Below are 22,147 nucleotides of genomic sequence, written 5' to 3' on the forward strand. Positions count from 1 at the left end.
AATGCTACTTAGCCTTTTAAGATATTGTGCTTACTGCAATTTGTACATTTCAGTCGACTCTGAATGAATTGTGCAGCCCTTCATGAGACAAATGCAAAGGCTGTGTTATGTAGAGGAATGACAGCACCTGATGGATGGGATGAAACACTTTTATTTGGAAGAGAATTAAGCAAACAAGCCAAACACAGACTCAGAATAAGGAGTTTTTATAATGTTGCTGTAACAAGAATATGGATATAAATGTGTATTCTAACGGAAAGAAATGCATGCAATCAGACACAACTGTGGTTTATAAGTTCAATGGTTGCCCTGGATTCTTTTCTTCCTCAGTTCTGCTTCCCAGCCGATCCCTGCAACACACAGAGCGGAGGAGTCTTTGTGAGATACATTTACTCACGTATTTAAATTTACTCAGTGGTTTTATTCATGTAAGAGTGAACACACCTTCAGCTGTCACCTACTAGTGCTGTCAAACGATTAAAAATGGAATCGAGTTAATCACAATAACAGGTTGTGATTAATCACAAGTTTAAAATACTAGTATTACTTGTATTTTTGGGGGGAGATAAAACAAATACATCATGTGTGGTGTTGGAATAAAGAAATGCATGACAAACTGGTTAGAAGAATCAAAGTGTTTACTTTATTAAAAGATCTCAGCTTAGTTGTGATAATTTCTGAACTAGAATCTATTAGTTTGCTGAGTAAGAAGTGTCAGGGAGTGCTTGGCATTGCCCACAACATCCGTAATGAACTGCAGACTAGAAGGATTAGCAGACAACCACATAAACACAGTTACAAAGTGACGTCTGCTACAAAGTGAATGTAAACAGCTTGCCTGTAAAGAGATTTGCAAAGTAACATCTCACCCAAATGAATGCTGTAGTGAGTAACAGTGGGCCTATTTAACAAACTGAATGCCATAGTGTCTTTGAAGGTACAAAGTGAGCAGTCCCTTTTCACACTCTTAGTTGAATAAGATTATTTTAAACAGCGTGAACTTGTGTGACATGACTCCAGTCCACCTGTTCATACACTCTACTTTTCTTTCAACCAGTGGCTCAGGCAGACCAGCTTGTTGACATTTTCAGATGACAGAGCGGACCTCTTCTTCTGCACAATGTGGCCTGCCAAAGAAAACAGTCTCTCACATGGCACTGTTGAGGCAGGTGTAGCCAAGTACCTCTGTGCAATATAGGCCAGCTTACCATGAGCACCTGTGTGTGCCGTCCACCACTGTAGTGGACATGCCTCTCTGCCGACACTAGGCTCTGCTTTATACCCGTCTACAGTTTTGTCTGTGGACAGTGCCTCATCATCAGACTCTGACCCCATCAGTAGGAGGGCCATCTTCTTCTTCTTTGGTGGCTCTGGTTCAATTTCCTCTCTGGATGGCTGTGATGCAGGTTCTCTGTCCTTCAGCATCTCACTCAGCTTTTGCCACACCTCTTCCCTCTCTGCTCTGGGCAGGCACTTGAGGTCCTTGAATCTGGGATCTAGAGCTGTTGCTACCTTTAGCCATAACAGGTTTGTGTTGTCCTTTCGTCTGTTGAGGTCCTCTGTGAATGCAGTCTTGAAGCGCACTATGTAGGCAGGGTCAACATCTGAGACCTCCATTGTACGCAAGAGGTGGCAGAGTGCAGGCAGCACTACAGAGCAGGACACATATATGTCACCACCCAGGAGCTCAGTGACATACCTACAAACACACAAAACCAACAGTATTAATGAGTACACTTTTAATTCATTTAACACCCATTTAGGGGACAGGCCTAAAATTATTTCTGACATACAAGAACAAAGTGACTATTGTATTAATTGTATTTGCCAGAAAATAAAATTGGAGATGATAAGTATTGGAGATGGGAAGTCACCTTACCTGCATGGCTCCAGCAGTGTTTCCAACGTTGCCAGCACTGTCATATTCAGCTGAGGTTAGCATGGCTAATTTGTGCTTCTGCTGTGCTAGCGTTGCCTTCAGTGGGTCTTTGTTGTTTTGGACACGCGTGGACAAGTGACTGCTCTTCTTGCCCATGAGAGGCTTGCTGAAGTTTCAGCTCTGCTGTGTTTGCAGGACTGTGTTTGAAATGTCCGACTATTTTACGGCACTTGGCTAAAGCACCGTCAAACCCGCTGTCACGGAGAGACACCGTGATTACCCTCTGTATAATGTGCGCTACACAGGGCATGTGCTCGAATGGTAGACTCCTTGCTGCCGCGATCATATTACGCGCTCTGTCTGTTCCTATAGTGGTGACCTTGTCTGTAATCTCCCACTCCTTTGCAACTTCAAGAAACTGACTAGCACATGCTTCTGCAAAATGCCTTTCCCCTGTTTTCACCACACCGACAGCGAACGAGTGCAGTTGCCATTTGTCATCGCTTAGGTGTGCTGTTACACCGAGGTAGTTATGGTTCCTTACTGATGTCCAGTGGTCTCCAGTCGGTGCAATAAATGTAGCTTGTGCCAACTGCTCCGCTTCTTTGCCTTTTCGCTGCCAAACAATTCATGAATTCTTGTGACAATAGTTCCCCTAGCAGATGGCTTGTATGATGGGTCATCTGAGGCGATCTGGATAATACCTTGAAGCCCCTGGTCTTCAACGATGTTGATGGGCCTGCAGTCAACGGGGATCCCTTTAGCGATAGCATTGGTTAGCTTAGCTGTTGTCGCTCTGTGGACAGACTTGCCCTTGCTGCACTCTGCCAGTGTAGTTTGGCGAACACGGCTTGATGCTGTCTCAGTGCTAGCATATTTGCTAGCATCAGCAAAGATGTGCTTTGCCCGAAGATGGTACTTCAGGCTCGTTGTGCTTCGGTGGAAAGACAGTTCATCACTGCAATATGTGCACACAACTTTGATTTTATCTAAACTTCCGTCTGGAAATTTTTTTAAACGAAATGTACCGTTAAGCACACCAGGGACCGCCTCCTCAGTCATCGTGTTACCTGTGTTTGTGAGGCCTTTCATTAATTCAGCCAGGTAAAAATGCGCGCTGGAATTACGGTAGGAAGTTTGGGTCAAACTTGATAATGTGATTCATTTGCGTTAAAAATGTTTTAACGCGTTATGGTTTCATACGGAGCCCCTAAGGTGACATGAAAAAAAAAAAGAAAAAAAGTTGAGTTTCATGTGCTCGCGTGAAAGTTTCACGTGCGCACGTGAAACTGGTGACGCACGTGAAAATGGTGACGACTTGCGAGCAAAGCAGCAATGTCCTTATAATAAAGACCGAGATTGAAATATAGCGCAACTAACTCCTGTAGCCTACTGTAGTCATTTCTTTCACTGACTGTCTCCAGTAGCCCTATGGGCCAGGCTACATCAATCTACAGCTTTCATGTGCGCACGTGAAACTTTCACGTGAGCACGTGAAACTTTCACGTGAGCACGTGAAACTTTCACGTGAGCAAGTGAAAGTAAACTTTTTTTTTTTTTTTTTCATGTCACCTTAGGGGCTCCGTAGTTTCAAGATTAATCGCGGGCGTTAACGCATTAACGTTGACAGCCCTAATATATACACGATAATAGACAGATGGACACAGACTGAATGAAAGACGGGGCTGGCTTGATCAGCTGGAGCTCAGTCCTCTGAACTAAAGACAGTCAGTGAGGGACAGGAATATCAGAGGGACAGGAAGACAAACCTTTAAAACTGTTAAGTTGTTCTGATGTGTCAGACTGATATGTTCTATAATTGGCTGAAACTGTTAAGGTGTGAAACGGTTCACACAGAGAAAGGGAAACTCAAGCTGCTGCTCTTTATTTACTCTCTCTAAAATTAAGCTCTTTTAAGATGCACACATTTCCAGAAGCTATTTTCTTTATTCTCTGTAATTTATTTTAAATGAGTGCAACATTAAACATATCTACAGTATGATACTGAATATCTGTTCAGTTCAAGTGACAATAAATATTGTTGTTTTTTAAATTGTACTTTGTTTGTGTCGAGGGTGGGGAAACAGGACCCGGTACAAACAGAGGCGAGCTTTATTCCAAAAGCTGTTTAACAAAAATACAAAGTTTGTGAAATCCAGGACATGAAAAACACTTGAGTTGACACATGAAGGACGACAACGAACTGACAAAGAACACAAAAGCAGGATTAAATACAAACACACCAATCGGCCAACTAATTCGGCCGCTTGTATCCGCGATCTCGGATGTTTTGCATATGGTCGATGATTCTATTCCACACTCCAATACAGTAGGTGGCGGTAATGCACATATAAAGCTAGGTGCCAACCGCCGTACAACTACAGAAGAAGAAGAAGAAGAAGAAGAAGAAGAAGAAGAAGAAGAAGAAGAAGAAGAAGAAGAAGATCCCCGCTCTTTCTAACCTGAATCCAGAAGGAGTCTCGTCGCGACTGTTCTCTCTCTCTCTGTTCCATCACCTGTGTGTCTGGATAAACGTAGACTGGACTTTGTGCCCTTTTTTCTGAAGCGTTTACCTGGGACTATAGGAGCTAGCTTAGCATGCTATCTGGAAACACCAGAGCAACACGAGTCAGAGTGAGAGTTTGATGGAGAGGAACAGTGCGTTTAACGGAGTGTGCAGGAAAAGGTGATTTAGTCAACATGAGTACAGTCCAAATGCTGCTCGCGTTGAAGAAGCAGCAACTCACTGCTTCTGCTGAAGAGATGTTTGCTCTGTTTGAAAAAACGATAGCAGAGTACGAGGAGAAACTGTGTCGTTCAAAAGAGAAGAACGAGAGACTCCAGAAACTACTGGACTCTGTTTTACAGCCCCAGCTTCGGATTCACAAAGCAGGTCTGTTCCTTTGTCTCTTAATTAACCCTCCTGTTGTGTCCTTTCCCCCCCTTTACTTTACTGCGGTCAAGCCAGCCCCGTCTTGTCTTTCATTCAGTCTGTATGTCCATCTGTCTGTCTATTATCGTGTATAGGGCTGTGCAATGATCCCAATTTTGAACGTGATTTCGATTTTTGGTTCAAACGATCTCCAAATTAATATAATGGAGTTGAAAGGATTAATTTGGCATTTTCCGTTGTCTTTGGTAGGGTTAGAGATTTTGTGAAAGACGCGCATGCGCAATTCAGTCCTTCCCCAACGCGGCCCTGCTGACCATAGATATGTATACAGGCTGTCTCGTCCGCATTGCTGACCAGTGGAGTGGAGCGTCCGCACATGGCGGCCATCTTGCCACAGTCAGCTCGCTCACCCATAACATTGTGTTGGTAGTGGTACATGTACTTCTTAAATAACCAGAACTTACTCAATTTTGGACCGATTTTCAAACGGTTTGGTTTGTTATAAACGTCAAACATGTAGTTATGACACTGCATACTTATGAATAATTATGTTATGTTCTAAAAAACTAGAATAATGTTCTAAAATAGGTAGACTACAAGATGGTGGGAGTGGGGTGGTGATGGGGGCTTTGAGGGCAGCTGAAACCCAGTGTCCATCCTCACGGGAAGACCCACATTGGGCTAATGCCCTTTGAAAAGGACTGTTTTTGAAGAAACACACTCCTCAATGTCAGTTTCCGTAATTTATTGACAAGGATGACGACACCCTGAAACAGAGTAATGCAGCAAGATAAGCTGACAAAGTATTACATCCATGCAATTTACTCAACACAAATATATACCACGAAACAGAGTATAGTAGTATAACAGTATAATATATATATATAGTATAATATAATAGTGGGAACAGTCTGAATGAGTGGACGAACGTCTCAACTCGAGGCGGAGTGAATGAACAATGTTGAAACTGCAGTGACACTGCCCTCTAGTGGCCGGCGATAAACTCTTCAGTTTTATTGAGCGTTTGTCGCATGTTGTTGCTCTGTAAGCTAAGTGTAGTCATTTTAGCGATGTGGTGTAGCCTTAGCTTAAAAAACAGGGACACAGCGTACGGTGCTGGCTGTCTATGCGTTACTGCGGGTCGCCGATGTGCTCCCCGAGCGCTAACACATCCTCTGACCCCATCTTCTTCCGTACAATGTACATGATCTCTAGGAGTTTGATGGGCTGTGATCGTTTGCAACTTGCTGAGGCCTGGTGAATGACCCACTCTGCTGCCCTGACGACCCTCACTGTTCCCTCTGATGGAATCACCAGGCCTCCATTGTTTTTCAGAGACAGCAGGTGGTAGCTCTGGTCCTTGATGGCAGATGCAGTGTCTGTCACGGCAGACATCACAGGACAGCTTCTTCAGAGCCCGTCGCACAACAAATCCTGAAATTGGAGTTAGTATAATAATATCATAACTAATAATAATTATTATGATAATTATAATAATTAATAAGCATGGGGAAATTAAGGAGACATTTCTCAGTTTGGACTATTGTCAGATTGTTTTCCCACAGATTTGACTATTGCACTGTTTCCTCTAGCAGCGGGGGCAGGCACTCCGGCGAGCCATGGCGGCGTAAACTAATGACACTTGAAGGCAGATTTTACTTTTACAACCTATTGATTGAATGGCCAGTTGTTAAAAATGGCAGAATGTATAAATAAAACCATCAAATTAAATAAATAAATAATCATTTCTTGTTTTGTATCAGTGGCAAAGTTTGCACCCAGGCTCAGAACAATTGATTTTTCTGGGTTTTTTATAGTAGAGCTCTAAGGCTCTGTTGTATGGAAATTCTCCAAGAGGGGGCCCGCTGATGCTCAGGAGCATACATGCTGCAAGGTGATCCCCCTGCAGCCTGTTTCTCAAGTCAGTCTTCACCTACAAATGGAAACAATAAGAGATTGTTTCTCTCAATTTCCTACACCATAATCATTTTAAAAGTGTTTCTAGTTTGTGTCTGATGATATATTATTAAATGTCTTACCCTATTCATCGTTGAAAAATCCCTCTCACAGTTCACACTTGAGATGGGAACCGTCAGGGCAATGGCTGCCAGCTGGCTCATGGAGGGATACAGCTGTGCCCACTCGTCATTCTGGGATGACAGTTTTTCCATTGTTGTTACTTGGTCCATATCCTGAAACACCTTAAACACAGTGGGCAGACATGTCATTAAATAGGTTACTCCATCATCTTTCTGCTGAACTCCCCCATTAATTTGGACCTAACATTTTACTTTAAAAGCTCATGTGAGTAAATGCTGCTTGTAGGATGACCATTCCTGCAGCAGAGTGTTTTCAGGCTGCTGCTGCTGCAGGAATATTTTGGACAGTTTCTTGAGGTCTTCAGTGACGACAGCATCATGTTCTTTAAGTGCCTTGGGTCCCAGCACATGGAAAGCTCCAATTATCCCCAGGTTTTGAAATCTCCTGTCCAGGCGGTCCAGGAGACCATCATATCAGATATGGCTCCATTACTTAAACATGGTACAAAAAACCAAATGAGTACTGAGTTTGATAATGGAAACCTGTACACAGGGAGATAAGTTAAGATTTAGGTCCACTTCCCAGAAGTGCCCTGTAATACAAAATACAATGAAAATTAAAATAACACAATAACAATAATAACATACATAGGTGAAAGGTGACAAGTAAACAGGACAGACAAGAAAAAAAGAAAATACAATTACTCAAAATATTTCAAGGTAGCTTTTCAACACTGAATTACTCCACTAACTCAGTTCTACATTTAACTACCTGTGTCCTGAACCGGGACCAGAGCATGTCTCTGGTGTACTCCACCTGGCCTCTGCCTCTCCTTCCCCTCTCCTCTTCATGACTGATTTCAAAGGCCCCTAATCCTGCAGGGTCATCCAGGTCATTGTGGAGCTGGGCCAAGAAAGATCCAAGCGGCTGTGCATCACCAGCATCCCTGATGGCTCTCAGACATGCCATTGTCACTGGGACCTGAAAGGCAGTCACAAAAATGTTTTTCCTTGAATCCAAAATGTCATGCTTTAATGGTGTAACTGGTTCTACTCTCTTATTAAGGGAGAAACATGTTAAAGTAATAGATTAATGGACCTGCTCTTTTATTGCCAAGAAGTTGACATTTTCCTTCTGGAAAACGTTTGACAGGCGAGCAAGATGTGGCAACACATCAGCCTGGAGATAGACTGCAGCAACAAAGCGGTAGGTGGAGCAGAATCCATAGAGACCCTTGGCTACTGGACACTTCTTGATTTCTGTCTCCTCTGAGGATTGGCTCGTCCACCACTGCAGCCAACATCTCCAACATATCATCTATTATTATATGAGACCGGTAGTTGGTAGTTTTTCCAATCTGAAAGTAAAACATATTAAATGTAGTTTTGAGATTGAGGCAAGCTGACTTGTAGTGATGATATGCAAATGTAAACAATACACAGTAGCATGATAATTATTTACCTTCAGCTTTTTGAAATAGTCACATCCTAGCAACTCGGCTAGCTCAAGAAGAGCTGGATAATTTGTGTGATGTGCTGGCTCTCGTTTGGTTAAATAGTAGAGGCATTTAAACCCCCCGATGATTGCCTCATGCTCCAATACAATGATTGGATCAAAGGCAGCCACAACAGAGGAACCTATGCAAAGCAGGTACAAATATGTTATTGCAAGACAAAGCAGGTCGTACTTAAGATCTGCTCCATCAATTTAAATAACTTCCTATTAATTCACCTTGTGCCAGTAAGGCCTGTGAGCTCACACTGTGTGTGGTGCTCCGTACTCATGTGCTTATTCAAGTAATCCACTCGGTAAAGTTGACAGCCTGACTCAATTAATGGCCGCTTCCCCGTTCCTCTTTTTGGTGCCTGCTTATGCTGCCGACATAAGCGGCAGAACATTCCTATAGGGACAGAGTAAAGTGGCATTATTTATCATTGCTCTTACAATGGAATACACTGAATGTATTTATTATTTAACAGAAATATTGACATGTGTATTATGCAAAAAAATAAGACAGGAAAGAAAGGTTCATCAACACTCACCATTATCCGTGTGGTAGAGCCATGAGTGGAACCGGCTATTTTTTTCAACCCATTTAGGGTCCCAGCCTGATAGCCTGTGCTTCGCTTTAGGTTTTTCTCTACTCTCATCTCTCTCCTGCACCATCACTTTGCTGTCCTGCTCCTTCACTCGGCTCCCCCCCTGCTGTACTCTGCTCTCCTTCACATCTTTGTTCCACTGCTGATAATTTACACTCACATCACATCTGATTACAAGTGTGAACACAATTTTTTACCAAACCATCATCATTTATAAGTCAGTAAAAGGCTAATGAGACCTGATTAGCGTCATCTTCATCTAGTGTCTTTCTCTTCTTAGAAGAATATTTCAACAAGCTCATCTGAAAATACAGTCAGCAGCAGAAATTGTTTAAACGGGCGTCAGTCTCGTGCAAGAGTCTGTGTATGAGTCTCGTGCTGCAAGAAGTTTCACGCCGTTATAGGAACAGTGATATGTGCATTTTCAATGCAAAGAAACTAACATTTTCTTCCCGACTGCATCTCGGAGGATATGAATTATCATCCCAAATACATATTTTTATGTCCACGGGACGACGGGACAGTGTTAGTCTAATTAGTTTAGTCGCGTTAGTGACACTGAGTTGGCACCGGGCCCAATTAACTTAAACTACCAATAACGTTACGTTACGCGGGGCATTTGCGACTGTAAGTCATTTTTGACGCTGCATACAAAGATGGCACATTCAAATATGACTTGGGCAATTATGCTATTAACCTAATGAAATCTTTTATGAGTTATCTTAAACTAATAAGTCTACCTTTACTCCGGTAAGTTGCTGCCCTATTTTCTTAGACGACACTGTCACTCCTCTGACTCTGACCTGGTGCCTGGGTGCTTGACACACACACACACACACACACACACAAAACAACATTAACTCACAACCTTTAATATTATCTGCTTATGTGTAAGAAAATAATGTCTCTGTAAATGAAAATGACACAACACATTTTAGAGAGCTGTAATTTTGAAGTTCCACATCAGAATGTCCTGATATTGTCTGAGTGACACTCTGAGGTGGTGTTCTATCAGTCTGAAGTGAAATGAGTTCCTGGGAACACACCGTTTCCTCTTAATCCTAATCTGAAAATGAGTAAAAAATATTGCTTAAATGAGACATTTTGAAGCGCTTTAATTTGGAGTTCCACATCAGAATGTCCTGAATGACCTGTGACACCTGCTCTGTCATTTTGTCAGATTGGACTTTGAGAATGTTTTCTTTATTATCAAATTTGACTTATTCTACACACAATTAGAATTCAAATGTTCTCTGAAATACAGTTTGCAGGCGGTAGCTATTTGCAATGATTTCTTTTATTATTTAACATTAATTCATTTAGTTTGATTTATTATTATAATACATTTTATTTATAGAGCGCTTTTCTAAAAACTCAAAGACACTTTACAGAGGAACAACTCATCAAAACATAATTAAAACACCACACTTAATATATTTAAAACACAACATTCATTTACAGTTTAAAAGCAGTTTTGAAAAGGTGAGTTTTGATGGGATTTAAACAGGGTGAGGTCGGGGCAGTCACGGATGTTTGTGGGGGGTGAGTTCCGGAGGGAGCAGCGACGGAAAAGACTCTGTCCCCCCAGGTCCGGAGTTTGGTCCTGGGAGGAAGTGAGAGGAGATTTGCGTCTGAGGAGCAGAGGCTGCGGGAATGAGTGGTGCTGGAGGGGGGCTGGTGATGGAGGGCTTTGTGGGTGAGGAGAAGGATCTTGAAGTGGATGCGTTGTGGGACGGGGGGCCATTTTGAAATCTGTTCCTCCACACTCTTACCTTATATGCACACAACGAGGGGGCTGGCTTGACTATGTTTTCCGAGGACGAGGCAGGCTGGACCGCAGTCTTACTTTGGTGGTCCCGGTCAAATTTGCAAAACGACTCAAATTGTAAAGGTGATTACATTTTATATTCTAACACTTAACTGTTTTTACTTTGTGTTTCCTGTTTCCTGCAGACGTCCGGCAGCTGGTGGTGGTTAAGGAAGAGGTTCTCCCTGAACGGCAGGAGTGGAGCTCCAATCTGGACCAGGAAGACCCGGAGACCCCCCCCACACATTAAACAGGAACAGGAGGAACTCTGGAGCAGTCAGAAGAGAGAGGAGCTTCAAGAGCTGGAGGAGGCTGATATCACCAAGTCTACATTCACTCCTGTCCCTGTGAAGAGTGAAGATGATGAGAAACCTCAGTCCTTACAGTTTCATCAAATACAGGCTGAACACATGGAAACAGGAACTGATGGAGAGGACTGTCGAGGACCACAACCAAACAGGAACTCGGATCCAGAGAGCGGTTTACAACCACAGACTGAGGACAACACTCAAGACTGTTCTGAGCCAGACACTCAAGACTCTTCTGAGCCAGACACTGAAGACTCTTCTGAGCCAGACACTGAAGACTCTTCTGAGCCTGACACTGAAGACTCTTCTGAGCCTGACACTGAAGACAGTGCTGATTGGAAGGAGACCAGAGAACCTGCGTCAGGCTCAAACTCACTGAAAAATAAACAAGAATCTGTCAGTGATTCAAGATGCAGTGCTGGAAAGAAACCTTTTGACTGCTCAGTTTGTAAGAAATCTTTTATAAATAGTCGAATTTTAAAGACACACATGAGAATCCACACAGGCGAGAAACCATTCAGCTGCTCAGTTTGTAAGAAATCGTTTACACAGAGTGAACATTTAAAGGCACACATGAGAATCCACACAGGAGAGAAACCATTCAGCTGCTCAGTTTGTAAGAAATGTTTTACAACGAGTGGAAGTGTTAAAATACACATGAGAATGCACACAGGCGAGAAACCATTCAACTGCTCAGTTTGTAAGAAATCTTTTACACGGGGTGAACAATTAAAGGCACACATGAGAATCCACACAGGAGAGAAACCATTCAGCTGCTCAGTTTGTAAGAAATCTTTAACAGACAGTCGAAGTTTAAAGGAACACATGAGAATCCACACAGGCGAGAAACCATTCAGCTGCTCAGTTTGTAAGAAATCTTTTATAAAGAGTAGAACTTTAAAGGCACACATGAGAATACACACAGGCGAGAAACGATTCAGCTGCTCAGTTTGTAAGAAATCTTGTAAAGAGAGTGGAAGTTTAAAGGCACACATGAGAATCCACACAGGCGAGAAACCATTCAGCTGCTCAGTTTGTAAGAATTCTTTCACACAGAGTGAACATTTAAAGGCACACATGAGAATCCACACAGGCGAGAAACCATTCAGCTGCTCAGTTTGTAAGAAATCTTTTATAAATAGTCAAAGTTTAAAGGCACACATGAGAATCCACACAGGCGAGAAACCATTCAGCTGCTCAGTTTGTAAGAATTCTTTTACACGGAGTGATAATTTAAAGGCACACATGAGAATCCACGCAGGAGAGAAACCATTCAGCTGCTCAGTTTGTAAGAAATCTTTTATAAATAGTCAAAGTTTAAAGGCACACATGAGAATCCACACAGGCGAGAAACCATTCAGCTGCTCAGTTTGTAAGAATTCTTTTACACAGAGTGAACATTTAAAGGCACACATGAGAATCCACACAGGCGAGATACCATTCAGCTGCTCAGTTTGTAAGAAATCTTTTACACGGAGTGATAATTTAAAGGCACACATGAGTATCCATGCAGGAGAGAAACCATTCAGCTGCTCAGTTTGTAAGAAATCGTTTACACAGAGTGGAACTTTAAAGGCCCACATGAGAATCCACACGGGAGAGAAACCATTCAGCTGCTCAGTTTGTAAGAAATCTTACAAAGAGAGTAGAAGTTTAAAGGCCCACATGAGAATCCACAAATGAGAAAAGCCATTCAGCTGCAGTGTTTGATTTACATGGCGTAGTCATTTGAAAAGGCAGAAGTGTGTTGGCCTTCAACCCTCACGGCTTCAATCAAACTCACACTGAGGATAACAGAGTTTTCAGACTCGTTCAGAGCATGATACTGTTTTTTGTTTCTAAATGTTGTGTATCATTTTCTTCCTGTTAATAAACTGTTCTAAATAAATTGTAATTGATTGTATTTGATTCTGTAGGGGAATACACTTACCTATTTTTGTCCTGATTACCTAATGCCGTTGTATGTAATACGTTACTCCCAAAGCCTGATTTCACCCACCTACAACCGATTCGCTAATAATCACAAATGTTCATTTCTTTAACCCCTCGACTCGACTATTCCTTGTTGAATAATTGCCAACCGAGCGATGCGTCTTCTTACCGGCAGGTGGCGCCAATGTTACATTGTCCAGTTCCACTGTCATCCACATATTACAGTTTTTTTCAATCGCTGAAACATTTTTTGGAAAACAGGGCTCATTTTCTCAAAACTCAAAACAGAATTCATAAAACCACACACTCAATGTTCAAAATACCTCATACATCTTGCACCCAGAACTGCATAAACACTTACCAAAACCAAACTATCACCAACTGGCACACACTTCATTCACATCACAAGGCACTGTGTCCAACCAACTCCACACGGATGTGATCAATCTAAAGCACACTCATCTTTATGGGCTTTTTCTGTATGAGGAGAATTCTGCACCAAAGAAATATTTGCAGAAACAGAAATATTCTGTTGAAACAAACCTTATTTATTTTTCTACACAACTAATGAGCGCAACATCCATGCACAGCACATACAGTTACAATGAGATAAACACAAGAAGAAGGGACAAGTTAGCGGGAGACAGAGAGAGAAGGCCCTGAGAAGACTGAGGGGAGAGACGATTTAGTGGGACAAGATGGAGAGAAGAGTGACATGAGAGACTAGTTAGCGGGAGAGAGAAGACAGAAAAAAGAGTGAGAGGAGAGACGAGACGAGTTAGCGGGAGAGAGAAGAGTGAGAATAGAGACGAGTTAGTGGGAGGCACAGAGAGAGGGCGGTGAGAGGAGTGAGGCGAGAGACGAGAGAAGACAGAGAGAAAACTGAGGGGAGAGAAAAGTTAGCAGCAGACAGAGAGAGAAGGCGATTAGAAGACTGAGGGGAGAGACGAGTTAGCGGGAGGCAGAGAGAGAAGGCGGTGAGAAGAGTCAGGGGAGATACAAGTTAGCGGGAGAGAGAAGACAGAGAGAAGAGTGAGGGGAAAGACGAGTTAGCAGGAGACAGAGAGATAAGACGGAGAGAAGAGTGAGGGGAGAAACGAGTTAGTGGGAGAGAGAACACAGAGAAGAGTGAGGGGAGAGACGAGTTAGCGGGAGAGAGAAGACGGAGAGAAGAGTGACATGAGAAACGAGTTAGCAGGAGAGAGAAGAGTGAGAGTAGAGACGAGTTAGGGGGGGCACAGAGAGAATGCGGTGAGAGGAGTGAGGCGAGAGACGAGAGAAGACGGAGAGAAAAGTGAGGGGAGATACAAGTTAGCGGAAGGCTGAGGGGAGAGAGGAATTAGCGGGAGAGAGAAGATGGAGAGAAGAGTGAGTGGAGAGACGAGTTAGTGGGAGACAGAGAAGACGGAGAGAAAAGTGAGGGGAGAGGGGAGTTAGCGGGAGACAGAGAGAGAAGACAGAGAGAAGAGTGAGGGGAGAGACGAGTTAGTGGGAGAGAGAACACAGAGAGAAGGGTGAGGGGAGAGAGGAGTTAGCGGGAGACAGAGAGAGAAGACGGAGAGAAGAGAGAGTGGAGAGAAGAGTTAGTGGGAGACAGAGAGAAGACGGAGAGAAGAGTGAGGGGAGAAACAAGTTAGTGGGAGAGAGAACACAGTGAGAGCAGTGAGGGGAGAAACGAGTTAGTGGGAGAGAGAACACAGAGAGAAGGGTGAGGGGAGAGACGAGTTAGCGGGAGACAGGGAGAGAAGGGGGTGAGTGGATCACCAATGAGCACCTTCACATGTGAGAATGGTCCTGACACCATTTCAGCCCGATTTAAAATCCGGGGGACAGGCTGGAGCTCAGTCCTCTGAACTAAAGACAGTCAGTGAGGGAGAGGAATATCAGAGGGACAGGAAGACAAACCTTAAAACTGCTCAGCTGTTCTGATGTGTCAGACTGATATGTTCTATAATTGGCTGAAACTGTTAAGGTGTGAAACGGTTCACACAGAGAAAGGGAAACTCAAGCTGCTGCTCTTTATTTACTCTCTCTAAAATTAAGCTCTTTTAAGATGCACACATTTCCAGAAGCTATTTTCTTTATTCTCTGTAATTTATTTTAAATGAGTGCAACATTAAACATATCTACAGTATGATACTGAATATCTGTTCAGTTCAAGTGACAATAAATATTGTTGTTTTTTTAGTTGTACTTTGTTTGTGTCGAGGGTGGGGAAACAGGACCCAAGTGCAGCAACAAAGGGAGGAGGGTATGGGTACAAACAGAGGCGAGCTTTATACCAAAAGCTGTTTAACAAAAATACAAAGTTTGGGAAATCCAGGACATGAAAAACACTTGAGTTGACACATGAAGGACGACAACGAACTGACAAAGAACACAAAAGCAGGATTAAATACAAACACACTAATCACAACACAAGCCACTGCTGGGGAGGGGAGGCAGAAACACAGAGCAACAGGTGACAACAAGGAAACAATCAGACACAAGGAAAACCAAAAGACAGGAAGTAAAAGTACACATGACATGACGGAAGGAAAACATTTCAAAATAAAACAGGAAACAGACACAAAACAAGGATCATGACAGTTTGTTTGATGAGACAGTCAGTTGTTGATTACACGCACACGTTGATACAGCTACTGGGAAAATGGAACACAGTACCATTAGTCCAATTCTCTTTTCCATTCTGATAAATGACGTTTTTTCACAAGTTCAAAGAGATATTGGAGGGTGATTGTTTGCTGATGACGGGGCTCTGTGAAAAAGAGGAAAGAACATCAATGGTATTAAGGAGAAAATACAACAGGGGGTTAGGGAGGTGGAAAAGTGGTCAAAATCATGGGGATTCAAGTTTTCTATAGATAAAACGAAAACAGTGTTTTTCACTTTGAAAAGAAGGGTTGATACTCAGATACAGAGGTATGGGCAAAGGATAGAGCAAGTGAAAGTGTTTAGATTTGTAGGTATGTGGTTGGATGAGAAATGAACATGGAATGATCATATTACTAAAATAAACACTAAGTGTAAAAAGATATTGAATGTAATGAGATATTTGACAGGATCAGAATGGGAGCCCGCAGATCTGCTATTACACATATGTATGTTTCATTGATTAGATCAGTATTAGATTACGGATGTATTGCATATGGTCGATAATTCTATTCCAGTCCAATACAGTAGGTGGCGGTAATGCACCTATAAAGCTACTTGCCAACCGCCGTACAACTACAGAAGAAGAAGAAGAAGAAGAAGAAGAAGAAGAAGAAGAAGAAGAAGAAGAAGAAGAAGAAGAAGAAGAAGAAGTCTTTCCCGCTTTTCAAACCGCACCGGAAGTTATGATCCCCGCTCTTTCTAACCTGAATCCAGAAGGAGTCTCGTCGCGACAGTTCTCTCTCTCTCTGTTCCATCCCCTGTGTGTCTGGATAAAGGTAGACTGGACTTTGTGCCCTTTTTTCTGAAGCGTTTACCTGGGACTATAGGAGCTAGCTTAGCATGCTAGCTGGAAACACCAGAGCAACACGAGTCAGAGTGAGAGTTTGATGGAGAGGAACAGTGCGTTTAACGGAGTGTGCAGGAAAAGGTGATTTAGTCAACATGAGTACAGTCCAAATGCTGCTCGCGTTGAAGAAGCAGCAACTCACTGCTTCTGCTGAAGAGATGTTTGCTCTGTTTGAAAAAACGATAGCAGAGTACGAGGAGAAACTGTGTCGTTCAAAAGAAAGAACGAGAGACTCCAGAAACTACTGGACTCTGTTTTACAGCCCCAGCTTCGGATTCACAAAGCAGGTCTGTTCCTTTGTCTCTTTATTAACCCTCCTGTTGTGTTCGTTTCCCGCCCTTTACTTTACTGCGGTCAAGCCAGCCCGTCTTGTCTTTCATTCAGTCTGTATGTCCATCTGTCTGTCTATTATCGTGTATATACTAGGGCTGTGCAATGATCCCAATTTTGAACGTGATTTCGATTTTTGGTTGAAACGATCTCCAAAGTAATATAATCGAGTTGAAAGGATTAATTTGGCATTTTCCGTTGTCTTTGGTAGGCCTAAAGATTTTTGTGAAAGAGACGCGCATGCGCAATTCAGTCCCTCCCCAACGCGGCCCTGCTGACCATAGATATGTATACAGGCTAGATGTCTCGTCTGCGTTGCTAACAGCGGAGTGGAGCGTCCGCACATGGCGGCCATCTTGCCACAGTCAGCTCGCTCACCCATAACATTGTGTTGGTAGTGGTACATGTACTTTTTAAATAACTAGAACTTACTCAACGTTGAACCGATTTTCAAACGGTTTGGTTTGTTATAAACGCCAAAGATGTAGTTATGACACTGCATACTTATGAATAATTATGTTATGTTCTAAGAACTAGAATAATGTTCTAAAATAGTTAGATTACAAGATGGTGGGGGTGGGGATTGTGAGGGCCTAGTATATACACCTACGTGAAATTCACTCACAACTTTTAATATTATCTGCTTATGTGTGAGAAAAATAATGTCTCTGTAAATGAAAATTACACAACACATTTTAGAGAGCTGTAATTTTGAAGTTCCACATCAGAATGTCCTGAATGACCTGTGACACCTGATCTGTCATTTTGTCAGATTGGACTTTGAGAATGTTTTCTTTGTTATCAAATTCGACTTATTCTACACACAATTAGAATTCAAATGTTCTCTGAAATACAGTTTGCAGGCGGTAGCTATTTGCAATTATTTCATTTATTATTTAACATTAATTCATTTAGTTTGATTTATTATTATAATACATTTTATTTATAGAGCGCTTTTCTAAAAACTCAAAGACACTTTACAGAGGAACAACTCATCAAAACATAATTAAAACAACACACTTAATATCTTTAAAACACAACATTCATTTACAGTTTAAAAGCAGTTTTGAAAAGGTGAGTTTTGATGGGATTTAAACAGGGTGAGGTCGGGGCAGTCACGGATGTTTGTGGGGGTGAGTTCCAGAGGGAGGGAGCAGCGACGGAAAAGACTCTGTCCCCCCAGGTCCGGAGTTTGGTCCTGAGACGAAGTGAGAGGAGATTTGCGTCTGACGAGCAGAGGCTGCGGGAATGAGTGTGGTGCTGGAGCCGGTCTGTGAGGTAGGAGGGGGCCTGGTGATGGAGGGCTTTGTGGGTGAGGAGAAGGATGTTGAATTGGATGCGTTGTGGGACGGGGAGCCAGTGGAGGTTCTGCAGGGCAGGGGCGATGTGGTCACGGGGCGGGTGTTGGTGAGAAGACGGCGGCTGAGTTCTGGATGTACTGGAGTTTATTGAGGAGTCTGGATGGTGTACCACAGAGGCTGCTGTTGCAGTAGTCTAATCTGGATGAGATGAAGCATGGATCAGGGTTTCGGCTTTATATTTGCATTTTTATTTACATTCAACAGCTTTGTTTTGAAATCTGTTCCTCCACGCTCTTACTTTATACGCACACCGCAAAACAACGAGGGGGCTGGCTTGACTATGTTTTCCGAGGACGAGGCAGGCTGGACCGCAGTCTTACTTTGGTGGTCCCGGTCAAATTTGCAAAACGACTCAAATTGTAAAGGTGATTACATTTTATATTCTAACACTTAACTGTTTTTACTTTGTGTTTCCTGTTTCCTGCAGACGTCCGGCAGCTGGTGGTGGTTAAGGAAGAGGTTGTCCCTGAACGGCAGGAGTGGAGCTCCAATCTGGACCAGGAAGACCCAGAGCCCCCCCCACACATTAAACAGGAACAGGAGGAAATCTGGAGCAGTCAGAAGGGAGAGGAGCTTCAAGAGCTGGAGGGGGCTGATGTCACCAAGTCTACATTCACTCCTGTCCCTGTGAAGAGTGAAGATGATGAGAAACCTCAGTCCTTACAGTTTCATCAAATACAGGCTGAACACATGGAAACAGGAACTGATGGAGAGGACTGTCGAGGACCACAACCAAACAGGAACTCGGATCCAGAGAGCGGTTTACAACCACAGACTGAGGACAAAACTCAAGGCTGTTCTGAACCAGACACTGAAGGCTCCTCTGAAGCTGACACTGAAGACAGTCCTGATTGGAAGGAGACCAGAGAACCTGCATCAGGCTCAAACTCACTGAAAAAAAACCAAGAATCTGTCAGTGATTCACAACGTAGTACTGGAAAGAAACGATTTCACTGCTCAGTTTGTAAGAAATTTTTTACACAGAGTGGACATTTAAAGGCACACATGAGAATCCACACAGGAGAGAAACCATTCAGCTGCTCAGTTTGTAAGAAATCTTTTACACGGGGTGAACAATTAAAGACACACATGAGAATCCACACAGGCGAGAAACCATTCAGCTGCTCAGTTTGTAAGAAATGTTTTACAACGAGTGGAAGTGTTAAAATACACATGAGAATGCACACAGGCGAGAAACCATTCAACTGCTCAGTTTGTAAGAAATCTTTTACACGGGGTGAACAATTAAAGGCACACATGAGAATCCACACAGGAGAGAAACCATTCAGCTGCTCAGTTTGTAAGAAATCTTTAACAGACAGTCGAAGTTTAAAGGAACACATGAGAATCCACACAGGCGAGAAACCATTCAGCTGCTCAGTTTGTAAGAAATCTTTTATAAAGAGTAGAACTTTAAAGGCACACATGAGAATACACACAGGCGAGAAACGATTCAGCTGCTCAGTTTGTAAGAAATCTTGTAAAGAGAGTGGAAGTTTAAAGGCACACATGAGAATCCACACAGGCGAGAAACCATTCAGCTGCTCAGTTTGTAAGAATTCTTTTACACAGAGTGAACATTTAAAGGCACACATGAGAATCCACACAGGCGAGAAACCATTCAGCTGCTCAGTTTGTAAGAAGTCTTTTACACAGAGTGAACATTTAAAGACACACATGAGAATCCACATGGGAGAGAAACCATTCAGCTGCTCAGTTTGTAAGAAGTCTTTTACACAGAGTGGAACTTTAAAGGCCCACATGAGAATCCACATGGGAGAGAAACCATTCAGCTGCTCAGTTTGTAAGAAGTCTTTTACACAGAGTGGAACTTTAAAGTCACACTTGAGAATACACACAGGAGAGAAACCATTCAGCTGCTCAGTTTGTAAGAAATCGTTTCCACAGAGTGGAACTTTAAAGTCACACTTGAGAATACACATGGGAGAGAAACCATTCAGCTGCTCAGTTTGTAAGAAGTCTTTTACACAGAGTGAACATTTAAAGACACACATGAGAATCCACATGGGAGAGAAACCATTCAGCTGCTCAGTTTGTAAGAAGTCTTTTACACAGAGTGGAACTTTAAAGGCCCACTTGAGAATACACACAGGAGAGAAACCATTCAGCTGCTCAGTTTGTAAGAAATCGTTTACACGGAGTAGAACTTTAAAGGCCCACATGAGAATCCACAAATGAGAAAAGCCATTCAGCTGCAGTGTTTGATTTACTTGGCGTAGTCATTTGAAAAGGCAGAAGTGTGTTGGCCTTCAACCCTCACGGCTTCAATCAAACTCACACTGAGGATAACAGAGTTTTCAGACTCGTTCAGAGCATGATACTGTTTTTTGTTTCTAAATGTTGTGTATCATTTTCTTCCTGTTAATAAACTGTTCTAAATAAATTGTAATTGATTGTATTTGATTCTGTAGGGGAATACACTTACCTATTTTTGTCCTGATTACCTTATGTAAGTTAGTGGGCAGAAAAAAGATGGAGAGAAGATTGAGAGTAAGACGAGTTTGGGAGGCAGAGAGAGAAGGCGAGAGAGTAGGGCCGGTGGAGAAGAGTGAGGGAGATACAAGTTAGGCGGGGGAAGATAGGCTGAGGCTGAGAGACGAATTAGCGGGAGAGAGAAGAACGGAGAGAAGAGTGAGTGGGAGACGAGTAGCGGGAGACGGAGAGAAAAGTGAGGGGAGAGAGGGGAGTTAGTGGGAGAGAGAACACAGAGAGAGCAGTGAGGGGAGAGAAGAGTTTGCTGAAGACGGAGTGAAGAGTGAGGGGAGAGACAGTTAGCCAGAGTAACGGTGAGAAAGTGAGGAGAGTTGTTGGAGAGAAACACAGTGAAGCAGTGAGGGAAAACGATTTGTGGATGAGAACACAGAGGAGAATGTAGGGATAGACAAATACTGCGAACGGGAAGAAGGGTGATGATCACCAATGAGACCACCTTCACATGTAATGTCCTAACCATTTCAGCCGATTATAAATCCGGGGACTGCTGAGCACAGTCCAGAACTAAGCATATGAAGAGAATTTCAAGACGAAGAAAACCTAAACTGTTCTGATGCACTGATATGTTTAACTGGCTGCAACTGTTAAGGTTGAAACGTCACCAAGAAAGGAACTCAAGCTGTGCTCTTTAACACTCTCTAACTAAAATTAACTCTTTTAAAGCACACATCCATCCTATTATACTTATTCTCTGTAAGAATTATTTTACAATGTTGCAACATTAAACATATCTACAGTATGATACTGATATTGTTCAGTTCAAGTGACAATAAATATTGTTGTTTTTTTAATTGTACTTTGTTTGTGTCGAGGGTGGGGAAACAGGACCCAAGTGCAGCAACAAAGGGAGGAGGGTATGGGTACAAACAGAGGCGAGCTTTATACCAAAAGCTGTTTAACAAAAATACAAAGTTTGGGAAATCCAGGACATGAAAAACACTTGAGTTGACACATGAAGGACGACAACGAACTGACAAAGAACACAAAAGCAGGATTAAATACAAACACACTAATCACAACACAAGCCACTGCTGGGGAGGGGAGGCAGAAACACAGGGCAACAGGTGACAACAAGGAAACAATCAGACACAAGGAAAACCAAAAGACAGGAAGTAAAAGTACACATGACATGACGGAAGGAAAACATTTCAAAATAAAACAGGAAACAGACACAAAACAAGGATCATGACAGTTTGTTTGATGAGACAGTCAGTTGTTGATTACACGCAGACGTTGATACAGCTACTGGGAAAATGGAACACAGTACCATTAGTCCAATCCTCTTTTCCATTCTGATAAATGACGTTTTTTCACAAGTTCAAAGAGATATTGGAGGGTGATTGTTTGCTGATGACGGGGCTCTGTGAAAAAGAGGAAAGAACATCAATGGTATTAAGGAGAAAATACAACAGGGGGTTAGGGAGGTGGAAAAGTGGTCAAAATCATGGGGATTCAAGTTTTCTATAGATAAAACGAAAACAG

General features: G+C 42.6%; 2 protein-coding genes across 2 annotated transcripts; both read left to right on the forward strand.

The window, feature by feature from the left end:
* Positions 1-4,274: 4,274 nt before the first annotated feature.
* LOC134881549 (zinc finger protein 431-like) lies at positions 4,275-12,914 on the forward strand. Its single transcript, XM_063908976.1, is given in 3 exon segments — positions 4,275-4,772; positions 10,865-10,950; positions 10,952-12,914. Coding segments are annotated over 3 exon segments (2,037 nt in total). The 5' UTR covers positions 4,275-4,579; the 3' UTR covers positions 12,710-12,914.
* Positions 12,915-16,202: 3,288 nt separating this feature from the next.
* Positions 16,203-20,555, forward strand: LOC134881550 (gastrula zinc finger protein XlCGF57.1-like). Its single transcript, XM_063908977.1, is given in 3 exon segments — positions 16,203-16,679; positions 16,682-16,747; positions 18,579-20,555. Coding segments are annotated over 3 exon segments (1,962 nt in total). The 5' UTR covers positions 16,203-16,555; the 3' UTR covers positions 20,351-20,555.
* Positions 20,556-22,147: the final 1,592 nt, after the last annotated feature.

The sequence above is a fragment of the Eleginops maclovinus genome, chromosome 19 (assembly GCF_036324505.1).
Source record: "Eleginops maclovinus isolate JMC-PN-2008 ecotype Puerto Natales chromosome 19, JC_Emac_rtc_rv5, whole genome shotgun sequence".
In the NCBI taxonomy this organism is placed as follows: Eukaryota; Metazoa; Chordata; class Actinopteri; order Perciformes; family Eleginopidae; genus Eleginops; species Eleginops maclovinus.